The sequence below is a fragment of the Pelobates fuscus genome, chromosome 2 (genome assembly GCF_036172605.1).
Source record: "Pelobates fuscus isolate aPelFus1 chromosome 2, aPelFus1.pri, whole genome shotgun sequence".
Taxonomy (NCBI): domain Eukaryota; kingdom Metazoa; phylum Chordata; class Amphibia; order Anura; family Pelobatidae; genus Pelobates; species Pelobates fuscus.
Window position 1 is genome coordinate 225,520,487 of NC_086318.1, and position 21,948 is coordinate 225,542,434.

Here is a 21,948-nt window from a genome sequence, read left to right on the forward strand (position 1 = left end):
AAGATTCCCTCCCCAATGCCAGCAGGAGCTAGGCTCATTACAATAGAATGCAAGTGTTTTGGGGTTATGTACCAAACATGAAGAGTTTATAGTTTGCTCCCTGCATTTTCAAAGAGAACGTACTCTGAAGATTCAGAATGAAAATTTTTGTCCACTGTTCTTTGCTGAAACCTTGTCCCAGCACATCTTCCCATCGTCTCTTGAACCTAGCAGGTCATTTGATAAAAGTAACTGATAAAATGTAGATATGCCTCTGGGAAGACAAGCACCTAGAATGCAAAGATGGCAGGGATCTGTTGAAATCCTCCAGTCAGGGAAGGGAATGGATAAAGTGGAGATAACAAACCGTTCCAGGTTGTGGGATTAGACTGTGGTATCAATTTCCAATTTACAATCTTTGGCATGTATGAATTTATAATACATTTCCACAGCATTAAAATATATCAGGTGCAAATAAGCATGGCTTGTAATTAGCAGTTATCAAGAGAAAGCAGAACTGTTTTGTGAGAATAGAAGCATTCTTCTTGTATAAAAGTGCCAGTTACAAGTAAATTTACGAAACTTACGAAAAATTTTATTCTGAGTGGTTCCACTTATTTTGATTGCATTTTATCTTTGTGGGGACATTAAAAATAACAAATGATTCAGTGTCTGGGAACTGTGCGCCAATGCTTTTTCCAATCTCGGAGCTAGGTAAAAGTGTTCTGTTTTATGTGATTGGAGCCAAACTACATGTCTCCATCTGTCAAACCACCTATAAAATTGTATTCTTTAGAATTTTGCACCACAAAAGACATAGAGCAAAACAATGTTGCCATAATCTCTAGGCAGACCTCTTCTAAGTCAGAACAGATTCCAAGATGTCAGGGTATGTTTTTTGTTTTTTTGTTTTAAAGAAAAGACAATTCTGGTTTTGGTATGCTAATTCTATGTAAGCTTTATCTTAAAGGTTTTCCACAAAAGCTGGAAATTTAAATTGTATTGCTTTTCTATGTTAGTATTTGTATTATATTTGTGTATATGCATTGTGTGAGCGGTAACATGTTATCATTTCAATTGGATTTTATGTGGCTTGTCCATGATTTAAATACTGTTATTTTATTCTAAATAATGCTCCACTTTGTCTTACAGGAGTACAGTTACTTGCACTTCTTGTTCCAACTCTAATTTCCTACTTGCTAGATGCCAACACCTACAGTTCAGCATCGCCAGCATCAAAGGATCTGCATGAATTTGCACTACAGGACCTAATGCTAATTGGGCCACTCTACCCACATGCTTTTAAGACTGTGATTGGTGCTGCTCCTGAATTAAAGGCACGATTAGAAACTGCTATAAGGGAAAACCAGGCAAGCAAAGCCAAAGCTGCCTCCAGACAACCTGCCCCCACTATTCAAAGTGCACCCACCATCAAACTGAAAACAAGCTTTTTCTAAACAAGTTCATCTGAATCCATTGAACCGAGCACATACACCTATGGAACCAATTGCAACCTGATAGCTTATCCTTATACCGACAACTTTTGAAAAAAGTATTTCAAATATCTGAAGCACTAATGTTGATCGTTTAATATAGAATAATTAATTCTCTATAAGACTGATCTCCAATGGCAGTTGGAGGATTCATCTTTTTTTTCCCCAATACATTATAAATATTGAAAAACAATAAACACATGATGTCTCACTGATATACTCAAGCATGATGTGAGTTCGTCTGCACATAAAGGAAGATTTGTAAAATACCGCATAAATGCTATTTTGCAGCATTTTGTTTTATTTTTGTAAACGTGCTGTCAGGTGCAGTTGTAATATTTTGATCTAACTGGCATGTATGTTCATCATGGACTTCAATTCAAAATATTTTCTATCCCTTTATTGACACAAGTGAGTGCTGATTGATTTTACACACGCTATATAATGCATAAAGGTTTTGGCCTTCTCTAAAACTGTAATAGATTTTTTTTTTTTACTTTTTACATATAGTATATATGTATATAACCCTGCAGCATAAAAAAACAAAACCGAAAAAATAACTGGTAAGGAGAAAAATAACTTTATGTAAAGAAAACTAATAAAGCCATCTGACAGGAGTGTTTAAATAGGTCAGAAAACCTTGTGAAAGATTTAGAAGCCATTTGCCTCTCTTGAAGCGTAATTAAGGTTGCTGTCTGGAGGAAATATTAAAACTTTTTTCATTTGCATCTAAAGAGTTGGTATTTCCCCACCGCCCAAAAAAAACAACCAGATTTATACTCTAGACTCATTAGTCATTTGCTTCCATCTATGTACTGTAGTCTCATCTCATATTGCTTTTCTGTAAGAATGCTTTCTTAGCTGCACAATTTACTGCAATACTTTTATTTCTTCAAGAAAATGTCTTCTCATGGTTAAAGAACACTTTTCTGAATTGTCTTCTCTTCCTCAAGATTTAAGCACTCTACAACGTTTAGTTAGTTGTAGGGGGGGGGGGGGGGAGGTTTGTATGAAAAGGCAGTGCTACATGCTTGTTGGGCGTAGTCCACCATTGTGTCAAGCAGACTACAGTTAAAGCAGCACTTTCGTCACTATAAACACTATACTGTAGTGTGAGAATTGTAAGTATTAAAAAAGGTTAGTTTTCTGGGACAGGTTTTATCATCATAAACAGTATGGTGCTTTACATTTTTCTTTTTTTTTGTAAATTACAAATGAATCAAAAAATATAGCTTGTTACAGATTGCATTAAATAAACTTTACAAAATGTAAACTTTCTATTTAAACATTATACAGTCAATTAAAATATTACTGTGAATTTATATAGTGCATAAACAGGTCAAATACTATTTCTATAAACAAATGGATAATATCTTAATACTATCCTTGTAGATGGCTTTCTGAAACCGTTTATGACATTCAAACCCAATGTATGTTATGACTAGAATTGCCCTTAAATTCAAAGCGATACACGAGAGGAACAATTCTTCACTAAGTTAAAAATACTGTTAAAAAAAATGTAAATAACTTTTCTCTTTAATATGTGTGGGTCACTTTTTCATATGAACCATTAGCTTATTATAGAACAATGTGCTAATTTCCTCTTTGATAATTGATTCTTTCAGTGTATTTTCTTTTACAACTTGCCTTTGGGGTGTAATGTTAACCGATTTCCTGGTTTATGTAACCTGTACAAACATGCATTTGCTTGACTATGTATATTAAATTTTATGTTCCAAAATGTTGTTCCCAATGTAAATTATGTGTAGTGATTTGTTTTTTCCAATTTTCAATTATTTTATATTTTCCTTGTAAAATGGCCTCCTTTTGACTGACAAAATGATAAAACTATTTAATACACCTTACTCTTCATCTTTTTCTTAAAAGGACACTATAGTAACCAGAACAACTACAGCTTATTGTATTTGTTCTGGTGAGCATTATTTGGTAAGTATACTCCGGCTTTTTGCAGTAAACACTGCCTTTTCAGAGAAAATACAGTATTTACATTACAGCATAGGGGTACCTCCACTCACTACTCCTCAGATGGCTGCTAGATGTGCTTCTTGGGGCAGCTGCCATTCAGTGTCTCCACCCACTGCATTGAGACAATGAAATTTCCTCAAAGAGATGCATTGTTTCAATGCATCTCTATGAGGAGATGCTGATTGACCAGGACTGTGTTTGGCTTGTGCTGGTTCTGCCCCTGATCTGGCTAATGACAGTCTCAGCCAATTCTATGTGAAAGCATTGGGATTGACTCAGATAATCACTTCTGATTATGTCCGCCAAACAGGCAGATCAGGGGCAGAGTCAGCAGCTGCAGACTTGAAAAGAAGTAAGATTTAACTATATTTATGGGGGCTAGATGGTGGTTTTAACATTAGAGGGTCAGGAATATAAGTTTTTGTTCCTGACCCTATAGTGTTCCTTTAATTTTATAATCCGTATAGTGAGGCAACATACAATTAGTAACTCTCTTATCTTGTAAACTCTCAATAGATTTGTATGCCATGTCCAAAATAAATTCTATAAAAGTCACCTTATGACAATAACTTATTTTTGTTAATTTGTTTATTTACCACTTAAATAAACATACATACCGTATATACTCGAGTATAAGCAGAGTTTTTCAGCACATTTTTTGTGCTGAAAAACCCCAACTCTGCTTATACTCGAGTCAATAGTCTGTATTATGGCAATTTGCATTGCTATAATACAGACTGGGGCTGTGGGGGCTGCAGAGATCTTACTTACCTCTCCTGCAGCTCCTGTCAGCTCTCTCCTCCTCTGCGCCGTCCGTTCAGCACCTCGGTCAGCTCCCAGTGTAAATCTCGCGAGAGCCGTGGCTCTCGCGAGACTTACAGTGTGAGCTGACAGAGGAGCTGCACGGACGGCGCGGAGGAGGAGAGAGCTGACAGGAGCTGCAGGAGAGGTAAGTAAGATCTCTGCAGCCCCCACAGCCCCCCCACTGAACTGCCAATGCCACTGGACCACCAGGGAAGGAGCCCCCCTCCCTGGCACGCTAGCAAGCAGGGAGGGGGGGACAAAAAACATGTATCATAGTAATAAAAATAAATTTATTAATAATTTAACAAAAAAATGAAAATATCAATAATACAATATTAAAAATAGTAATAAAAAAATATATATAACAAAAAATTAAAATAATAATAATACAATAACAAAAATAGTAATAAAAAAAATTAAATAACAAAAAAATTAAAATAGTAATAAAAAAATATATTAAAATGCCCACCCCCCACCAAGGCTCTGCATCACACACACTGCACTCATATACACACTGCATTCACACACACACTGCATTCACACACACTGCACTCATATACACACTGCATTCATATACACACACTGCATTCATACACACACACTGCACTCATATACACACTGCATTCACACACACACTGCACTCACACACACTGCACTCATACACACACACTGCACTCATACACATACACACACACTGCACTCATACACACACACACACACTGCACTCATACACACACTGCACTCATACACACACTGCACTCATACACACACTGCATTCTCATACGCACACACTGCATTCTCATACGCACACACTGCATTCTCATACGCACACACTGCATTCTCATACGCACACACTGCATTCATACACACACACACTGCATTCATTATATACACACACTGTAAATAAAAATTAAATTAATATAATTTTTTTAGGATCTAATTTTATTTAGAAATTTACCAGTAGCTGCTGCATTTCCCACCCTAGTCTTATACTCGAGTCAATAAGTTTTCCCAGTTTTTGGGGGTAAAATTAGGGGCCTCGGCTTATATTCGGGTCGGCTTATACTCGAGTATATACGGTACATTTGCAAATGATCGAAAACGGCATACATATACATAACACAAATCCTAATATAGATGGTATCGGTTATCATTAAACTTGGATCATCATTAAAGTATAGTCGTAACAGGTTACATTCACTTATATTGAAACATATCCGCATTGCAGTGTCTAGTGTCGGTAATTTCAAGATACAGAGGATATACATGAAGTTCAATTTATTTTGGCCTCACATGTATTTGCCTTTATGCAGCTACACAAACATTAAGCTAATTTGGAAAGATCCTACAACCCTGCTGTGGTAGCAGCTGGGCCGTTGTAAGCTAAACTTTGTACTTTGGGTCTTCGTTCACTTTAAGTTGGTGTTAATAATCCCATGTGTCTCCTTGTTTGGAAATCCCTAATCATGGGCTCCAGAGACATTTTTTTTTTTTTTAAAAAGACTTGGAAGCGTGACTGCCTGATAACCTCATCCAGGGGATTAGTATAATTTACAAGGGATAAAATTTATAACTTTCAGCAACTACACTGTATTCCAAAGATATCCCTTTAATGGGATACTATAGTGCCAGGAAAATAAACTTGTTTTCCTGGCACTGTAGCGCCTCCCCTTCTTGCTGGCGTTAGCGCTCGCATTAGGATTTTCCCGTAGGAAAGCACATTATAAAATGCTTTTCTATAGCGATTCGGGTGACGCTGGACGTCCTCATGCGTAGTGTGTGGATGTCAAGTGCAAGGCGACCAAAAGTAATCTTACCGCCTGGAAGTCCCTCTAGTGTCTGTCAGACTAAAAGGGAATTAACCTTGAAAGGTAATTTTTGCAGTTTCTTAAAAACTGCAATAATTACCTTTGCAGGACTAATGGACCTGGGACAGAAGTGGTCTGGGTGCCTATAGTGTCTGTTTGAGGGAGAATCTTACACCATAAACCATGCTAGAAAAAGAGACTACAAAAGAACTCAAAACCGTATCAATGCAGTCCTCCTCATCCCTAGTGCTGATGTTCTGTGACTGTCCAATTACAGACTTGACCAATGCAACTCAGTGAGAAGTCTTTGCAAAGAATGTGCTTTGGGCACTTGCTTGCCATATTGTATTACTTCTGAAATTACAAAACCTTAATATAATTACGATTTTAGGATAATCCTAAAACACAACTTTGGTACAAGTAACCGGGCGGTGCCTTCCAATTTTATTTGGTAAATTTTACTGCAGGCTCTCTTCTCTGTTCCAATGGAGACATTACAGGCCAGCTTCAAGTTAGTGTGAAAACACGATACACAAAGCAGTGGGACAAATTTGAAGAGTGTCATTTTATAAAAGAGTAGATTACAATAAAAAAGAAAAAAAAAATCACTTTCATAAATGATCCTTTTCAGACCTCGTTTCTCGGTGGAGCTAAACTAAAGAGGCCTTAGCACCCGCCCGCCTTGCAGAGGCTTCTCATTGATCTGCATTAAAGCTGGTTGGAGGGGGTGAATGGACACTATACAGACAGTCTGTGTGGGGAGAAGGGGGGTGATTGCTATAGATTCTAGATCTGCAGCCATTCCAAGGCGAGAATCCATATACCCCCCCAGAGAAAACATACAAACCAAATTACACAGATGTTCTCTTGGGGCTATAGCTGCAGTTGTGTTTATTAGTAAGTGTTCCTTTAAAGGCTGAAGTTCTGGATGGATATGTTAACCCTATATTGCCGTGTCTATGGCTCTCTGAACGGCTCTATTTAAGTTACTGTACGGTTTATTCAGCAACTGGATATACACTCACTCATTACATGTTCATTAAAAAGTCGCTACAGTATTTTTAGTCTGAATCCTGTCACTGCCGGTGGAGTTGGATTTCTCGCGCTTTTTGCACCATTCCGGTATCCGTACAGCGCTGTATAGTGGCTATGACTGGGATAATCCGTGCACGCTGGGCTTCCGTGTTCACAGTAACCTTCCGCGGCACCGCGAGCAGGGCGCTCCGTGACGTAGATCGTCAAACTACTCCAATAGCCTGGCTCCGCGCACGGCTGCCTGCTACTAGCATGGAGCACGGGACCCCGCTCTCCGAGCCGCCCCCGGAGGCTCTAAAAGTGACGGAAGGAGTGGAAACCTCCGCCCAGCAGGAGGAGACAGGTGTGACTCACAGGGTTACATGCAGGTTATCTGGTGCCGTGCTGTGTGTTTTATGGTGTGATTCCCATTACATGGAGCACTTGGCTGGCTCAGTGTGAGCATTGTGCGTGGTGTCAGCTCATTACAATTATAGTGACTATGGAGGCCAGCAGGAGACACTGATAAAGTTACAGCCCATAAACCCATACTTCTAATTGGGCATCTTAATAAACAAATAAGGGGGAAACGGTGTCAACCACTGTGGGTACATTAGAAATACCCAATACTACTATTAAATCATACTCTCACACCTCACCCCTCTGTCAGTCCTTACAGAATCCTATAGGAGTCAATTCAAAGTGCTAACCAGTGGCGTACACAATCCATGGGGCCCGGTGCAAAACTGATCCTGGTCTCTCTCCCCCCTCCCCCACAGACAGACACACACACACACACACACATAAATACAGACAGGCACACATATATATACATACATACAGGCAGACACAGACAGACAGGCATACATACACATACATACAGAAAGAAAGACAGACAAGCACACACACACACTTACATACAAAGACATACATACAGGCAGACACACACACACACACACAATATTTCTTACCTGTTTCTTACCTTTTAGGTGGAGGAGGGTGACTGGGGTCCAGTGGTGGCTAAGGTGGATGGGAGTCAGAGCGGGCTGGGGCCGCAAAAGATAATGGCGGGTACCCTGTCGCAGGGGTCCGCAGGGCGGCCGGGCCCTCTGTAGTGACGGGCCCGGTTGCAGCTGCGACCGCGGTATGTACGCCAGTGATGCTAACCCATACATATAAAGCACTGAACAATTCTAGCCCCTCTTATATCTCTTCACAGATCCATAGGTATGCCCCTCCTCGTTCCCTCCGCTCTGCCCTTTACCTTCTCCCTTCTGCTGCTCACACCTGTACGGCCAACTCGCACTTGCAGGACTTCTCGCGGGCGGCTCCCTTCCTATGGAATAGCCTGCCTACCGCCATCAGACTCTCCCCTAGTCTTCAATCCTTTAAAAAGTACCTTAAAACCCATCTCTTTAGGAAAGCTTATGGCGTCACAGAGTAACCTCTACCTCACATACCTGTCTCTTGCTCTCTCCTATAGGGTTGCACTTTACTCTCTTCTCCAGCTCTGCTTCACTCCCACCTTATTTGATTGCTATTTCCTGCCCTAATGTGTTTTAAACCCCACCTCCTGTAGACTGTAAGCTCATTTGAGCAGGGTCCTCTTCAACCTATCGTTCCTGTAAGTTTTCTTGTAATTGTTCTATTTATAGTAACATCCCCCCTCTCATAATATTGTAAAGCGCTACGGAATATGTTGGCGCTATATAAATTGCAATAATAATAATAATACTGCAACCAATAAAATAGTACTTTAATAAAACACTGGTCAGAGTTACCATGGTCTGCTCGGTACCTCGATTCCAACGCTTATGCCAAGTTTTCCTGGCAGTCAGATTCTCCTCTGGTGATGTTGCCCCCTTCCTCCCCATTAATGGAGTGGGAGAGACGTGGGTGGCACAGAGGGTGTGTGCTGCCAGCATGCAGTGATAGCTGACAAAAGATGCCCTATATGCACATAACTGGCATTGGCCAGCCCATGTGGCCTGACGCTGTCGGAGGTGGAGTTACATCTACTGCAGTAAAGGGCTACTATATATCTATATTTGCAATGTTTTATAGTAAAATGTTTCACATACAGAATCCAAGCACCTTGATCACTTGAAATTATCGAAGTGGTGAAGGTTAAAGGGACACTATAGTCTCCAGAACAACTACAGTCGACTGTAGTTGTTCTGGAGTTTACTCCCTGTCCCTGCAGGCATTTTCATGTGAACACTGCCTTTTCAGAAAAAAAGGCATGTACAATAGCCTCCCAATGCTTTCAGAGAAAAATCATTGTTTACATTAGTGCCTAGGGACAACACCAGTGGCAGTCACTCAGACAGCCACTAGAGGTGCTTCCTTGTCATTGTACAGCACTGACGTTCAGTGTCTCCGCGCACTGCATTGGATTGGTTAAGATTGTCAATTCTGATTATCACAGCCAAGAAGGCGCATAGGATCAGCAGACTCACACGCTGCTGGAAAAAATATGGATTTTATATTTATTTAAGGGGGAGGCGACCACTATAGGGTCAGAAATATGCATTTTTTTAATTTTTTTTTTTATTCTTTATTTATGTTGACAGATATAGCATACACATCTCGAGAGCATTTCGTAATTCGCAACATTTGACACATACATATTATACAGGGTACATCCGTTCTTCCAAAGCATATACTTGCGGTGGCTGCCTGTCGAAGAGCCGCCACCTTTCCACCTGTACCGTATGTTTTAGCCGCATCGAAACTCCCTAACATAGCTAGCTACAGACTGTCAGTTTTTATCTTTGAGAGTAGAGATAGAAAAATAAAAGTTTCAGCAGAACCATCTAATTATAGTAACATGTGTATCATGGCTATTGTACAAGTACATACCCCATGTAGGAGTGTGCCCTCCACCTGCCGGGACGTCTCTGAACCGACAATGTGCGCATGCCGCGGGTGCTTTGTGTGAAAACAGCTGCCGTGGATTTCTCACCCACCGGCGTCTTGAGAGCCCGTGCAGTCACCCATTGCCGGCCCCGGCGTGTGCTCCACCCCCTGCAGGCAGCAGGTAGCAAACCCTGAGGGCTTGAGTGCAAGCCCCATTAGTCACCCCTACGCTTTAAGTCGTGAGAAATATGCATTTTTATGCTTTCATTTACGCCTCATTCCCACACCTTGAACACTAGACTTAACTCATTCAGATCTCCTCCCTAAGTAATATCTCTGCTACCTGTACACAGGCTGTCACCCAGCCCTTTACTCTCAGTCCTCTGTGGAATTTCCTTCCTACTATAATCATTGCACCTAAAGAGATATATCTTGGCGCTTCCCATCCGCGTCACTAGGACCTCCCTGCAACCCCTACAGAGGGCGATCGGAGCCTTTATATGGCAGAACAAACGACCTAGAATATCCATATATATATTATATAGGCCACGCACGAGAGGGGGACTGGGACTCCCTCACATATACTACTATTACATAGCGACTCAATTATCACAGGTGGCAATGTGGCACTCCCCACCAGGGGATCGCAAATGGGCCGACATAGAATCCCTCATGACGGGCGCTGATATTCCACAGCTTCTCATGTGGGTACCCAATGAATTCAGGCCAGAGATCAGGGCCACATGCCCGTCTATCATTAACTCTCTCCAGATATGGGACACCTCCAAGTTTAATATCAGTTGGCATCGGATCCTTCTCCGATTATGCCATACCTACGAGACTTTAAAAACCTGGAAGGAATAGGCTTGCAACGCATATGCCACTTATACGAGGGAACAGGGGTCGTCACCTTTGATACACTAAGACAGCGGGGCCATTTCACCCCAGCTGATTTTTTTTAGATACATACAAATTAGGGACTTTGCGAACCAGACACACATAAAGGCGGCAGCCCGGAAACAGATGACGTTCTTTGAGCGCATCTGCCTACAAGAGATAATACCCAGAGGCATGATCACGCGTATGTACGCCCACCTCTGTTCAGAAGCAAGGGACTGGGGCAAACTAGCTTATACGGATCAATGGGAGAGGGACCTAGGAGACACCATAGAAGGCATAGAATGGCAAGAGATTTGGTAGGCGAACCACACCTCGTCAGTATGCGTTACACTCCAAGAACAATCTATCAAAACAATGTTGCACTGGTATACCACGCCAGTTAAACTATACCAAATGCACAAGACCCCTACAGACGTGTGCTGGAGGGGATGCGGCCAGAGAGGGACGTATGTCCACATGTGGTGGGAATGCCCACAGATGGTCACTTTTTGGAAACAGATACAGGCACTACTGACGCAGGTCTTCGGTAGACCCCCAGACCTCGACCCATGGCTCTTTTTATTAAGCAGGACTCTTGAGGGATGGACTAGGCAAGAGCAAAAGCTCCTCCACAAGATAAATTTAGCGGCCTGGCGGGCGGTAGCCTCCGACTGGCTCAAACCAGGCACACCTCCCATTGCAGGGGTCATTAACAGAGTGAAAGAAGTCCACTTGATGGACGACTTGACAGCTAGATTCAGGGTTCATACACTACTGCATCCGGACAACACAGGGGTTGCTAAGATCTAGCAGCAAGCGCTGTAGACCATCATACGCTAGCCGTAAGGTACACTAGAGCGAACAGGGATACAAGGGATAGTGGTAACCCTACTGCTTGTCAGGTGTTCAAGACTTTGTAACCCTGCTATACCTTGTCGAAAATGTCAACCAACATCTTGTGATAATGATTTATATGTACAAATCGTTGTGTCATGATAAAATAAAGAATAAAAAAAAAAAAAAAGAGCTATATCTTAAATCACGGCTGGTAAAGCAGTAGATCCCCAGATATTCTAGAACTGCACCTTCCTTAATTCTTAAGCAGCCTTTAGAAAGGAAATACATTATGAAAGTTGCATATCTACACCATCTGGGGATCTACCTTTTGCCCAGCTATAAACTAAATTCTAAGTGATAGGCAACATTTTGTACTCCGGGTGTTGTGGAGTACATCTTACATAATGCTCTTACAGCCATAATGCTGGCAAAGCATCAGGGCTGATGCAGTCCACAATATCTGGAATTGCTACCCCAGTCCTAAATCTACTTACAATAGACTATAAGGTATTAAAAATGCTAATGTCCTGCAATACATATATGTTTCATTCTCTCTCTTGAGTAGGATTGATTCACTTTAGAGAATGCTGATATAAAAATGTGTGCCTGTAATGAGATTCTCTAATACTGCTGCATTAAATAATAGTAGTATCTTAATAGTGACTTTTATTAATAAGTCACAGGGTACACTGCCTATTCTGTTTCAGAATCTACAGAATCTGGAAGGCAGGTAATTCCTAACCCCCAAAGCCTGAAGACTCCCTAACCTCACACAATCCTAAAAATACACTATAAGCACCAACACAACTTTAGCCTAATGGAGTGGTTTTAGTGTATAGATCATGTTCCTGCAGTCTAACTGCTCAATTATCTGCTATTTAGGAGTCAATTAACTTGATCTACACAGTCTCCCTACACATCCTGTAAAGAGATCTAATGTTTAAACATTATTTTAAATTCTGTTTAATTAAAAAAATCCTACATCCTCCTCCATTAATAACACTCTGAGCCTACAGAGCCCTCCTGTACAATCAAAGTTCCATTAACAGAGCAAGAAATACAACTTTTAAAGTAAACACACTGTACTGATTGGAATGAAATCACATTTTTTTTTGGGGGGGGGGGGGGGGGGGGGTTGAGTCAAAGCCAGGATACGGCTGCATAAACAGGAACATAAGTGATTTAACTCCTAAATGGCAGAGGCTTGAGCTGTGAGACTGCAGAGATATTACCTATACACCAAAACTGCCAGGCGGTTGATGTGTTGTACCGCTGAGATATTGTCCATACAGAGTAAGATGCAGCAGTTCGACATGTCTTTGGCTAGGCTGCGGATGGTGAAGGATCCTGCGATCAATTCTAGACAGTTGATGTGTAGATTGGTCTCCCCGCCGTGCCAAGGACCCCCTGTGGAGGCGTCTGCGCAGTGGGCGCCCCAGTCCCAGAGGCTGGCGTCCGATTCCACGATGAAATCCGGGGAAGAGCCAAAGATCTCTTTGCCATTCCAAGCTTGTATGTGAAGTAGCCACCATCGGAGTTCCGTCCTTACGTCTGTTGAAAGTGGAATCCAGTGGTCGTACGAGCGCTGCATGGCCCTGTATTGTAGTGGACCCCGGAATATCGCTTGAATGGAGGAGGAGAGGAATCCCACAATCCCAGCGAGTATTCTGAGAGGGATCGTATACATCTTTAGGGCACGTTTGATTTCTTTCAGTATAGAAGCTATCTTTGTCAAAACCGAGGAACTGAACCGACTGGGAGGGAGAGAGAGAGGATTTTTGTCTGTTCACTACGAAACCCAAAGATTCCAGAAATTGAACAACAAATTTCGTCTGCAATCGTAGCCTGGAAGCGGATTCGCAAAAAATAAGCAAGTCGTCCCAGGAACTGAGGCCAAATGGCAGACATGTTTGTCCTTCCACCGGAATCGGAGGAAACGCCGGCAGTCTATGGCAACGGGAACCGACAGGTATGCGTCCTTGAGGTCCAGACGTGTAAACCAGTCGTTCCCGATGAGGAGGTCTTGTAGAAGGTGAATTCCTTCCATCTTGAAGTGTCTGTATACCACGTAGGAGTTCAGTTGACGTAGGTTGATGACTGGTCTGTAATCTCCTGTCTTCTTCTGTACCAGGAAGATATTGCTGAGGAAGCCTTCCCCTCTGGGAGCGTATTGCACTGCGCCCTTCTTGAAGAGGGTGCGGATTTCTTCGTCCATGAGGTGGTCCTGTTCTGCTGACATGCGTATTGGAGGTGGAGGGGTGACCTGAACAGGTTGTGAGTAAAACTCTATGACGTAGCCTTGTACTGTCTGAAGAATCCAGGTGTCTTTGGTAATCATCTCCCAATTCTGCAAAAAAAGAGACAGGCTGCCAGCTATAAAGTTGGAGACAGTTAGGTAGGTTGGTGGACTCACCAGTAGAGAAGCGACCACGTTCCCATCCTCTGAAGCCTCTGGCTCTATCTGCACCTCTGTAGGGTGCGGTCCTCTGTGCAGTAGATGGGAAGAAGTGCGATGAATGTGGGTACGATCTGGAACCTGTCGCCCAGAAGCGGCTGGTGGCTTGGCTCCACTGCCGACCAGCCCTCCCAAAAACACCTCTTCCAGTAGGGGCGCGGAAAACCTGCTTCAGCAAGGTTTGGGCTCTATTTAGAGTGGGGAATAAGTTCACATGTTTTTTTTGAGTTCTGCTATGAATGCTTCGTCAAATAGCAGGCCCTTCTGGGCCGAATTCTTTCGCTCCTAAGTCCAAGAGCTTGTTGTCTATGCGGATCAGTGCAGATTTGCGTGTTTTGGCGCACAGTGCAGCATTTGCGTTGCCCAGGAGGCATATTGAGCGTTGAGCCCATGCTCTGATGGCTTTGGGTCGAGTTGTGTACCCTGGTTGAGCGCCAGATCCGTAGAGCATCTTTGCAATTGGGCCGAGCAAGTCAAGTACTTTATCTTGCGCCGCCTTCAGGCCATAAAGACCACAACCGTGTTGTCGAACTCGGGCGTTATTGCCATTTTGTCTGGTAGCAGAGGTCTGGGGCATTTGGCTTTGAGGCGTGCGCGAACTTCCTTCTCCAAAGGTTTGCGCAGCCAATAGTGCACGAAATGTGCTAGGTGGTCAGGGAGGCTCCACGTCCCTTGTACGTCCAGGAACGTTCCGTCTTCGGCTACTCCGGTATTTAGGGCCGCTTGGGCTATCTCTGCCCCGGTCGTCGTCACCGAGTATCATTTCCCTAACATACTTCGAGGAAGTGTGGGGTAGGTCTTGCAATTCCTCTTCTTCCGATGGAGATCCGTCTTCGTGCCACTCATCTACCACGTCCAGGGTGCGCGGTGGGTAATAGTCTTTCTTGTCGGAAGATGGACGAGGTTTGGAGTCCCGGTGTTCCGTCCTCTTGGTTCGTTTGATGGGTGTCTTGCCCTTGACCATAGTGGTAGGTAGTTGTTGCTTTGACTTGGAGACTTCTGAGCCTGAGGCCTCCATCAAGTCTAAGGGACTTGCGTCACCATGGGTTTGGGGCAGAGCCCTGTATTGTAGTGGACCCCGGAATATCGCTTGTATGGAGGAGGAGAGGATTCCCACAATCCCAGAGAGCATTCTGAGAGGGATCGTATACATCTTTAGGGCACTATTTCTTTCAGTATAGAAGCTATCTTTGCTGGAGGAAGACGCAGTTCTTCGAGTCGATGTCAAAACCGAGGAACTGAACCGACTGGGAGGGAGAGAGAGAGGATTTTTGTCTGTTCACTACGAAACCCAAAGATTCCAGAAATTGAACAACAAATTTCGTCTGCAATCGTAGCCTTCTCCACTTCTCCACAGAGCCTTCTCCACTGAGGCCGCTACTGCAGCATTTATCATTGCCTGAAAATCTTGGGTCGGCTGTTGAGTGTCCTCCATGACTCGTTCCCGTTCTGTTGGGAGACAGTGACAGTCAGTGGGAGTAGTGGTGGGAGGGTCAGCACATAAGGGTGCCAGACTCCTGGTACAACTGGGGATCGCCCAGGTTAAATTGCCTGAATTGCCTGTATTTTAAATTGTCTGAGTGTATGAATTGTGCCAAGTTTAGAGGGATCGCCTCTATCAGTTTAAACTGGCTACTGAGATCTGTGTTGCAGGCGTGACTGTCTGGTAGTGGTGTTAGTCTGGTCAGTTGGGTTCACCACAGTTGTACGCCAGACCTGTATGCACGGGTTTAACCATCAGAGGTATTCTAGAAGCGTGTGGGAGATGTCCCCTTAAGGTCTGCATCCGCAGGACCCTCGTGCATTTTGCTGGGGTTCATCCCAGGTGGTGTGCCATGGTAACCCAGAGGACACCCATGTTATAATTATTGGCACATTACAGGCATTGCATGCATATCTGGGGGGTCACCCCAGGTGGTGTGCCATGAAAAAAACAAAACCCAGGAGGACATCCACGTTCAAAATGTACACTAGGTACAATAAATATATATCCCTGTGAAGGGTACTCTGTAATACACTCAGTTTCCGTAATGATTCTGCATGCAAACCATATCCAGCAAGTGGAGAGGTATTGTAGTACTGTATTGTAAAACTGACAGGCAGTGTTTAATCATCCAGTATATATGTATGGGAGAATCTTAGTTTATCTGAGCTGTGTACAGTGAAGCAAAATCCTTATAAAATACAATGCTAAAGGTGCAGATCGGGTGATTCCCACCTGTAAAGGTAGAGGGGGGAAAATGGCCGCCTTGAATCTTACGATGCCCGCATGATCCAAGATGGCCGCCGTTCGCGTGCAAATATTATCAAAGCTCTCGCTAGTCGCAGGTCTGCTGAAATACGCGGAGAAGCGTCCCGGTCTCCCTCCAACCCGTCCCCATACAGTCAGTGATATGCAGTAACCGATCCTCAAAAGGTGAGGGAAAAACACACACCAGGCAGTGTAAAATAAGGAGACAATGGAAATAAATAAATAACCCTCAAACATTACTATAAAGTATAAGGAGGGACAGGGGGTATAGAGCAAATAGAGAATAGGAAAAAATAATTACAAACAAACTTTTAAATGATAAGTAATCAGGAGAGACAAAATACTCTGACCTGTGCCAGGCTGGAGCAGCAAAGAAAGAGGAAGTGATGTCATAGACAGGGCCTTTTGTATACCTACTGACTTTTTTATGATTGGTAGTTCTGTTACTGTGCTGCTGGAGATTTTCAGTAAAGAGAGTTATGCAAATATGAAGTCTCCTGTCATGTGGTAAAACTAGCTGTATAGTGGAGAGTCAGAGCTGGATAATTGTTATTGCTTAAAGGGAAACTATAGTCACCTGAATGACTTTAGCTTAATGAAGCAGTTTTGGTGTATAGAACATGCCCCTGCAGACTCACTGCTCAATCCTCTGCCATTTAGGAGTTAAATCCCTTTGTTTATGAACCCTAGTCACACCTGCATGTGACTTGCACAGCCTTCCATAAACACTTCCTGTAAAGAGAGCCCTATTTAGGCTTTCTTTATTGCAAGTTCTGTTTAATTAAGATTTTCTTATCCCCTGCTATGTCAATAGCTTGCTAGACCCTGCAAGAGCCTCCTGTATGTGATTAAAGTTCAATTTAGAGATTGAGATACAATTATTTAAGGTAAATTACATCTGTTTGAAAGTGAAACCAGTTTGTTTTTTTTCCATGCAGGCTCTGTCAATCATAGCCAGGGGAGGTGTGGCTAGGGCTGCATAAACAGAAACAAAGTGATTTAACTCCTAAATGACAGTGAATTGAGCAGTGAAATTGCAGGGGAATGATCTAAACACTAAAACTGCTTTATTTAGCTAAAGTAATTTAGGTGACTATAGTGTTCCTTTAAGCTTGGGGGGACATTGCCCAGAGCATAACACTGGTTCTGCTTGACTGCCTTTGTCCCATAGTGCATCCTACTTCCATCTCTTCCCCAGGTAAACAATACACCCGGCCATCCATCTGATCTGAAAGGAAACGGGATTCATCAGACCAGGTGTCATGGTTCTGATCAGGTCAGATAAGAGAGACTTATACCGGGGTTAAATTTAGGTTCTTTATTCAAAAAACGTTGACATGGTTAGTCTTGTAAAACAATAAGAGTAGCAGGACTTAAAGGGAAGTTAAAATAATAAAGACAAAGGGAGAAAGTAGAACCTATAAACTAAATTACTTCAGTATAATGAGGCTATAAAATAAAGAGTTTAGACAATAATCCCCAGACAAATTATAAAGTACCTGGAAAATCTATAAGTGAGATTATAGGCAGAAGGAGAACCTATAATCGAAATAATAGGCAAGTATAAGGAGAGATAGAAAACAAGAGAGTTGGGCAATATGCCCCATACAGGTTTAAGGTAGCAGGAAAACATATGTGAGATTATAGGTGAATTAAGATAAGGAGACCCTATAAATTAAATTATTGATTCCAGGTATACAAAATACAACTAGATAGAACTAAATATAAATATAAAAGGATTAAGTAATACAGGTTAGTTTATTAAGGTGATCAGCCTCGTTGGTTTGCAGGCAGAACTTCAGTTTCAGATAGTTGAAACCAGGACTTTCAGGATCGTTGCAAATATTAAGAATGTTTGTAATATCCAGGTAGGTTGCATAGTTTCCAGTAGGTGTACAGTAGGTTAGAACCAAAGCAATAAGAAATCAAAATCCAGTATCGAATAAAGCAGGTTAGTATTGAAGATCAGGTTTTTCCCCAAGCGTATTGATAGCAAGCAGGTTGTAAATAAAGCAGGTTGGTAGTATGTGGCAGAAGCAGCCACAAGAGACTGTGACCTAAAATGTTATATCGTATTTGGACTACATGTCCCTGAATGTACCTTGTATTTTAACAGCATGTTAATGTAATCGGTTCCCGAACCAGAAACCCTTAGCTGGTTCGGGAACCGATTGAAAGTAACGAATGCAAGACCACCCTGCTGTGGTCGTGTGCCTCCCCTTAATAGAAGGGAAACAATGTTACAAGTACCGTAATTGGGTTCGTGGGTGGCCGCCGTTCGCATAATCCCCACGTGGCGGCGGCCATCTTAACAGTTAACCTCCAAGCTATGTGTCGTCTAGTTCTTGGAGGGAAGGGATTGTAACTACGCTACCTGTTTTATACCTGTCTTGGATTGCTGTTCCTGTCTACCAGCGGAGCTACCTTGGATCATACCTCTACTCCGCTACAAAGTATATATCAGGTTGGTTCAATGGTATTCAGAGTAGTGCAGGTTTTCTCAGTATGAGCCAGGATCAGAACATAAACTTCAATCAATGGCCTTTTGCAGGGTGTGGCCTCTTATAGCAGACTAAATGATCATGCTATGCAGGTGAGAGTAACTGAAGTTAGACTACGAGCTAGGGAAGCCACTAGTGGTGGAAAACGGGAATTGTAGAAAATAAAACAGAAGAAAAGAAACATGATTTTAATTGTCAGGCAGCGTTCTTCTATTGCTCCATGGTCCAGTTCTGACTCTCACATCCGCAATGAAGGCGCTTTTAGAGGTGGAAAAGGTCATCCTTGGCACTATGACCAGTCTGTGCCTACGAAGCTGTGATGCATCTGCGATGCACTGTTTGTTCTGGCACCTTTCTATCATGGCCAGTATTAAGTTTTTCAACAATTTTAGCTACAGTAGCACCTCTGTGTGATTAGACCAGACGGGCTAGCCTTCGTTTCTCATGCACTGTGTCACGGTAAGAGTGCATAATTTATTATTTCACCATGGAATGTTGTCCTTTAATGTAATTTGTGTAGTGCATTAATGACCTGCTGGCCTGGCAGAGATGGTATTGTCAATGTCAGAAGGGGTAATTTGATTCTATTGAGGTCAAAAGAGGTTAAATCTCCCTCCCCCCCACCGAGGTCAGATGACAGAAGGGGTAGTTTGAATGACATAGTGAAAATAATTTTACCATATGAATGTGAATTAATTGAGGCTACAAGGTGTGAGGTTCTACACTTGGAAAAAGTCTGAATGTCTCTTCATCCATTTGGCATGTACCTTGTTATTAATGAGGCAATCTCTTTTCATATGTTAATAGCCTTGTTCCAGTATCATATCCAATGTCAGGATATTAATATCGGCAGACATTTTGTGCTAAAATAGAAATTAAAAGTGTATATTGCCTGAGTCACTCAGAACAGAGCAGACTCCATTTTGGATTTCAGGAAAGACAAAGACACATAATTTCTGTAACTCTAACCACTGAGCCTGAGCTAAGGAATGCATTATATAAACAGGCTCTGTCTAAATGTTAATGGAATAGAAATAATTCTAAACACAGACATTAGTTACAGACTAAATAATTAATTTTACTTTCTAAATTTTACAAGGTCCCATTGTAATTAAGGGGTGAAATTTAGTTCACAACTGTCAATTTTAGAAATTACAACAGGAATTGTCGACGCACTGTCTGGAGAAAATCCAAAGAAACGCTTTGAACTGACAAGTAAATTTTAGTTATGGTAGTATTTTAGATAAGCCAAATGACGTCAAAATCGTCATCAGGAAAAGTTAACTCTTTCCTGGATAGGAAGGTTTAGTGAGGCGAGACTGCCCTCTATGGACCAAATACCTAAATTGCAATCTGCAGGTTGACCACACCTTCAGTTTCCTATTGGTCTTATCAACTAATGACGTACAGAGAGTCTGGCCCTTTAAAAGTTAGGACAAAGGGAAGAAAGAGTTTAGTTGAAGTTGGAGTTGGGCTTTCAAATTCGGCCTTGCAGAGAGATCCAGGACACAACTCAAGAAACACTCCTGGACGCTTAGAATTTTTTTCTAACCAACACTATTTTTACTATTACTATTAAAAATTTTTTCCTAGTGATAGACGAACCTCGCTATCAGGTTTACATCGGCAATGATGTCATACATCGCTTTGCCATACACCTTGACCTGATTAATTCCAACTTGTGGACAAGGTTAAAAGGTAATCCTTGTGGATACCTTCACGAGGAAACCGCCCTGAAATCAAGACAAATACTACCATATGCGGTAAGTATCCAAGTACCTGATGACATAACCCATCCACAAGGGGCAAGTAACTTTCTTTTACCCCTACAGATCAAGAAGGGTCAGAGATTGGAAAACTCTGATGCCCCAATCTGTTTATCCAACAGGATACAACAATTAGGGATGGTGGTAACGCATACACCAATGGTAAGTATTGGTAAGAATCCCACCTATATAATGGTCAACAATGTTACACCCAATAGTGTTACTTTACCAAAAGGAACATTACTGGGTCTAGCATTGGATGCTGAGTACTATACATTTGGTTTCCAAAACCAAATTATAGGCCTCATCCCTTAACTGAGGACGAAATTGTCGATCAAATATTCCATTCCTCCCCAGAAGGATTGTTCACTATCCTCTCTGTATATCCCTTCAACGTCGAATCAGGCTCGTGTAAAATCGAAGAAGCATCAATCACCTTCGATCATCCGCTCAATGAGCAGGAATCACGAGAGTAAGTCAACACCGAACTGACGTAACTTCTAGGCTTGAAGAAGCTTATGAGATAGGCCAGCCTGAAATCTTTCCAGGATTTCAGGAAAGGCTAGAAGAGCAAATATCTTTAGCTGACGGTTGCTCCAACGGTGCTGAGCGACAACAGCTAAAGGAAATCCTAATGAAATTCCAAGATATTTTTGCCAAAGATTCCTACGACTGTGGGTTAACTAACCTCCACGTAGCCAGAATACAAACTGATCCAAATTTACCACCTGTATTTATCAAACAATATAGACTCCCATTAGCGTCATATGATGGTCTACAAGACATCATTCAGAATTTAAAGGAAAGGGGCATTATAGGTCCGGTGCACAGTTCGTATAATAATCCGATCTTGGGGATTCTGAAACCTAATGGACAATGGCGTTTATGCGCTGACTTACGACAGCTAAATAAACGCATCTATATGTGTGGTTGGCCAGTGCCATACATAGACCAATGTTTGGTACAAATGCAGGGATCCAAAATATTCACTGCCATTGACTGTGCGCAGGGATATTGGACTGTACCAGTCCATGATGAAGACCAATACAAATTGGCCTTCACATTTGGAAAGCAGCAGTTTACCTGGACCCGTATGCCCTTTGGTTACATAAACTCTGGTCATGAATTCGCTGTGTTCATGCATAAAGCTATGCCTGACGCACTCGAGAGAGGAACATTATCATATGTCGACGATGTCTTGCTGAAAAGCACTTCCTTTGATAAGCATATCATAGAGATTAGACATGTTCTCACTCAGCTAAGAGAGGCAGGGATAAAACTGTCTTTACAAAAGGCGCAATGATGTCGCACCCATG

The 21,948-nt window shown here is 42.3% G+C and overlaps 2 protein-coding genes across 4 annotated transcripts in view; both read left to right on the plus strand.

The window, feature by feature from the left end:
• Positions 1 to 1,917, plus strand: part of HEATR5B (HEAT repeat containing 5B) — a 73,279-nt gene extending 71,362 nt beyond the window's left edge. For all 3 annotated transcript variants that reach the window (XM_063443222.1, XM_063443223.1, XM_063443224.1), the window contains exon 36: positions 1,132 to 1,917. In XM_063443222.1, coding sequence (XP_063299292.1) covers positions 1,132 to 1,436 — 305 coding nt within the window. In that variant the 3' untranslated portion in view covers positions 1,437 to 1,917. The remainder of the gene's footprint in view (positions 1 to 1,131) is intronic.
• A 5,304-nt stretch (positions 1,918 to 7,221) lies between these two features.
• LOC134587102 (uncharacterized) overlaps positions 7,222 to 21,948 on the plus strand; it is a 161,611-nt gene continuing 146,884 nt past the window's right edge. Inside the window, exon 1 of the mRNA XM_063443225.1 lies at positions 7,222 to 7,448. Coding sequence (XP_063299295.1) covers positions 7,358 to 7,448 — 91 coding nt within the window. The 5' untranslated portion in view covers positions 7,222 to 7,357. The remainder of the gene's footprint in view (positions 7,449 to 21,948) is intronic.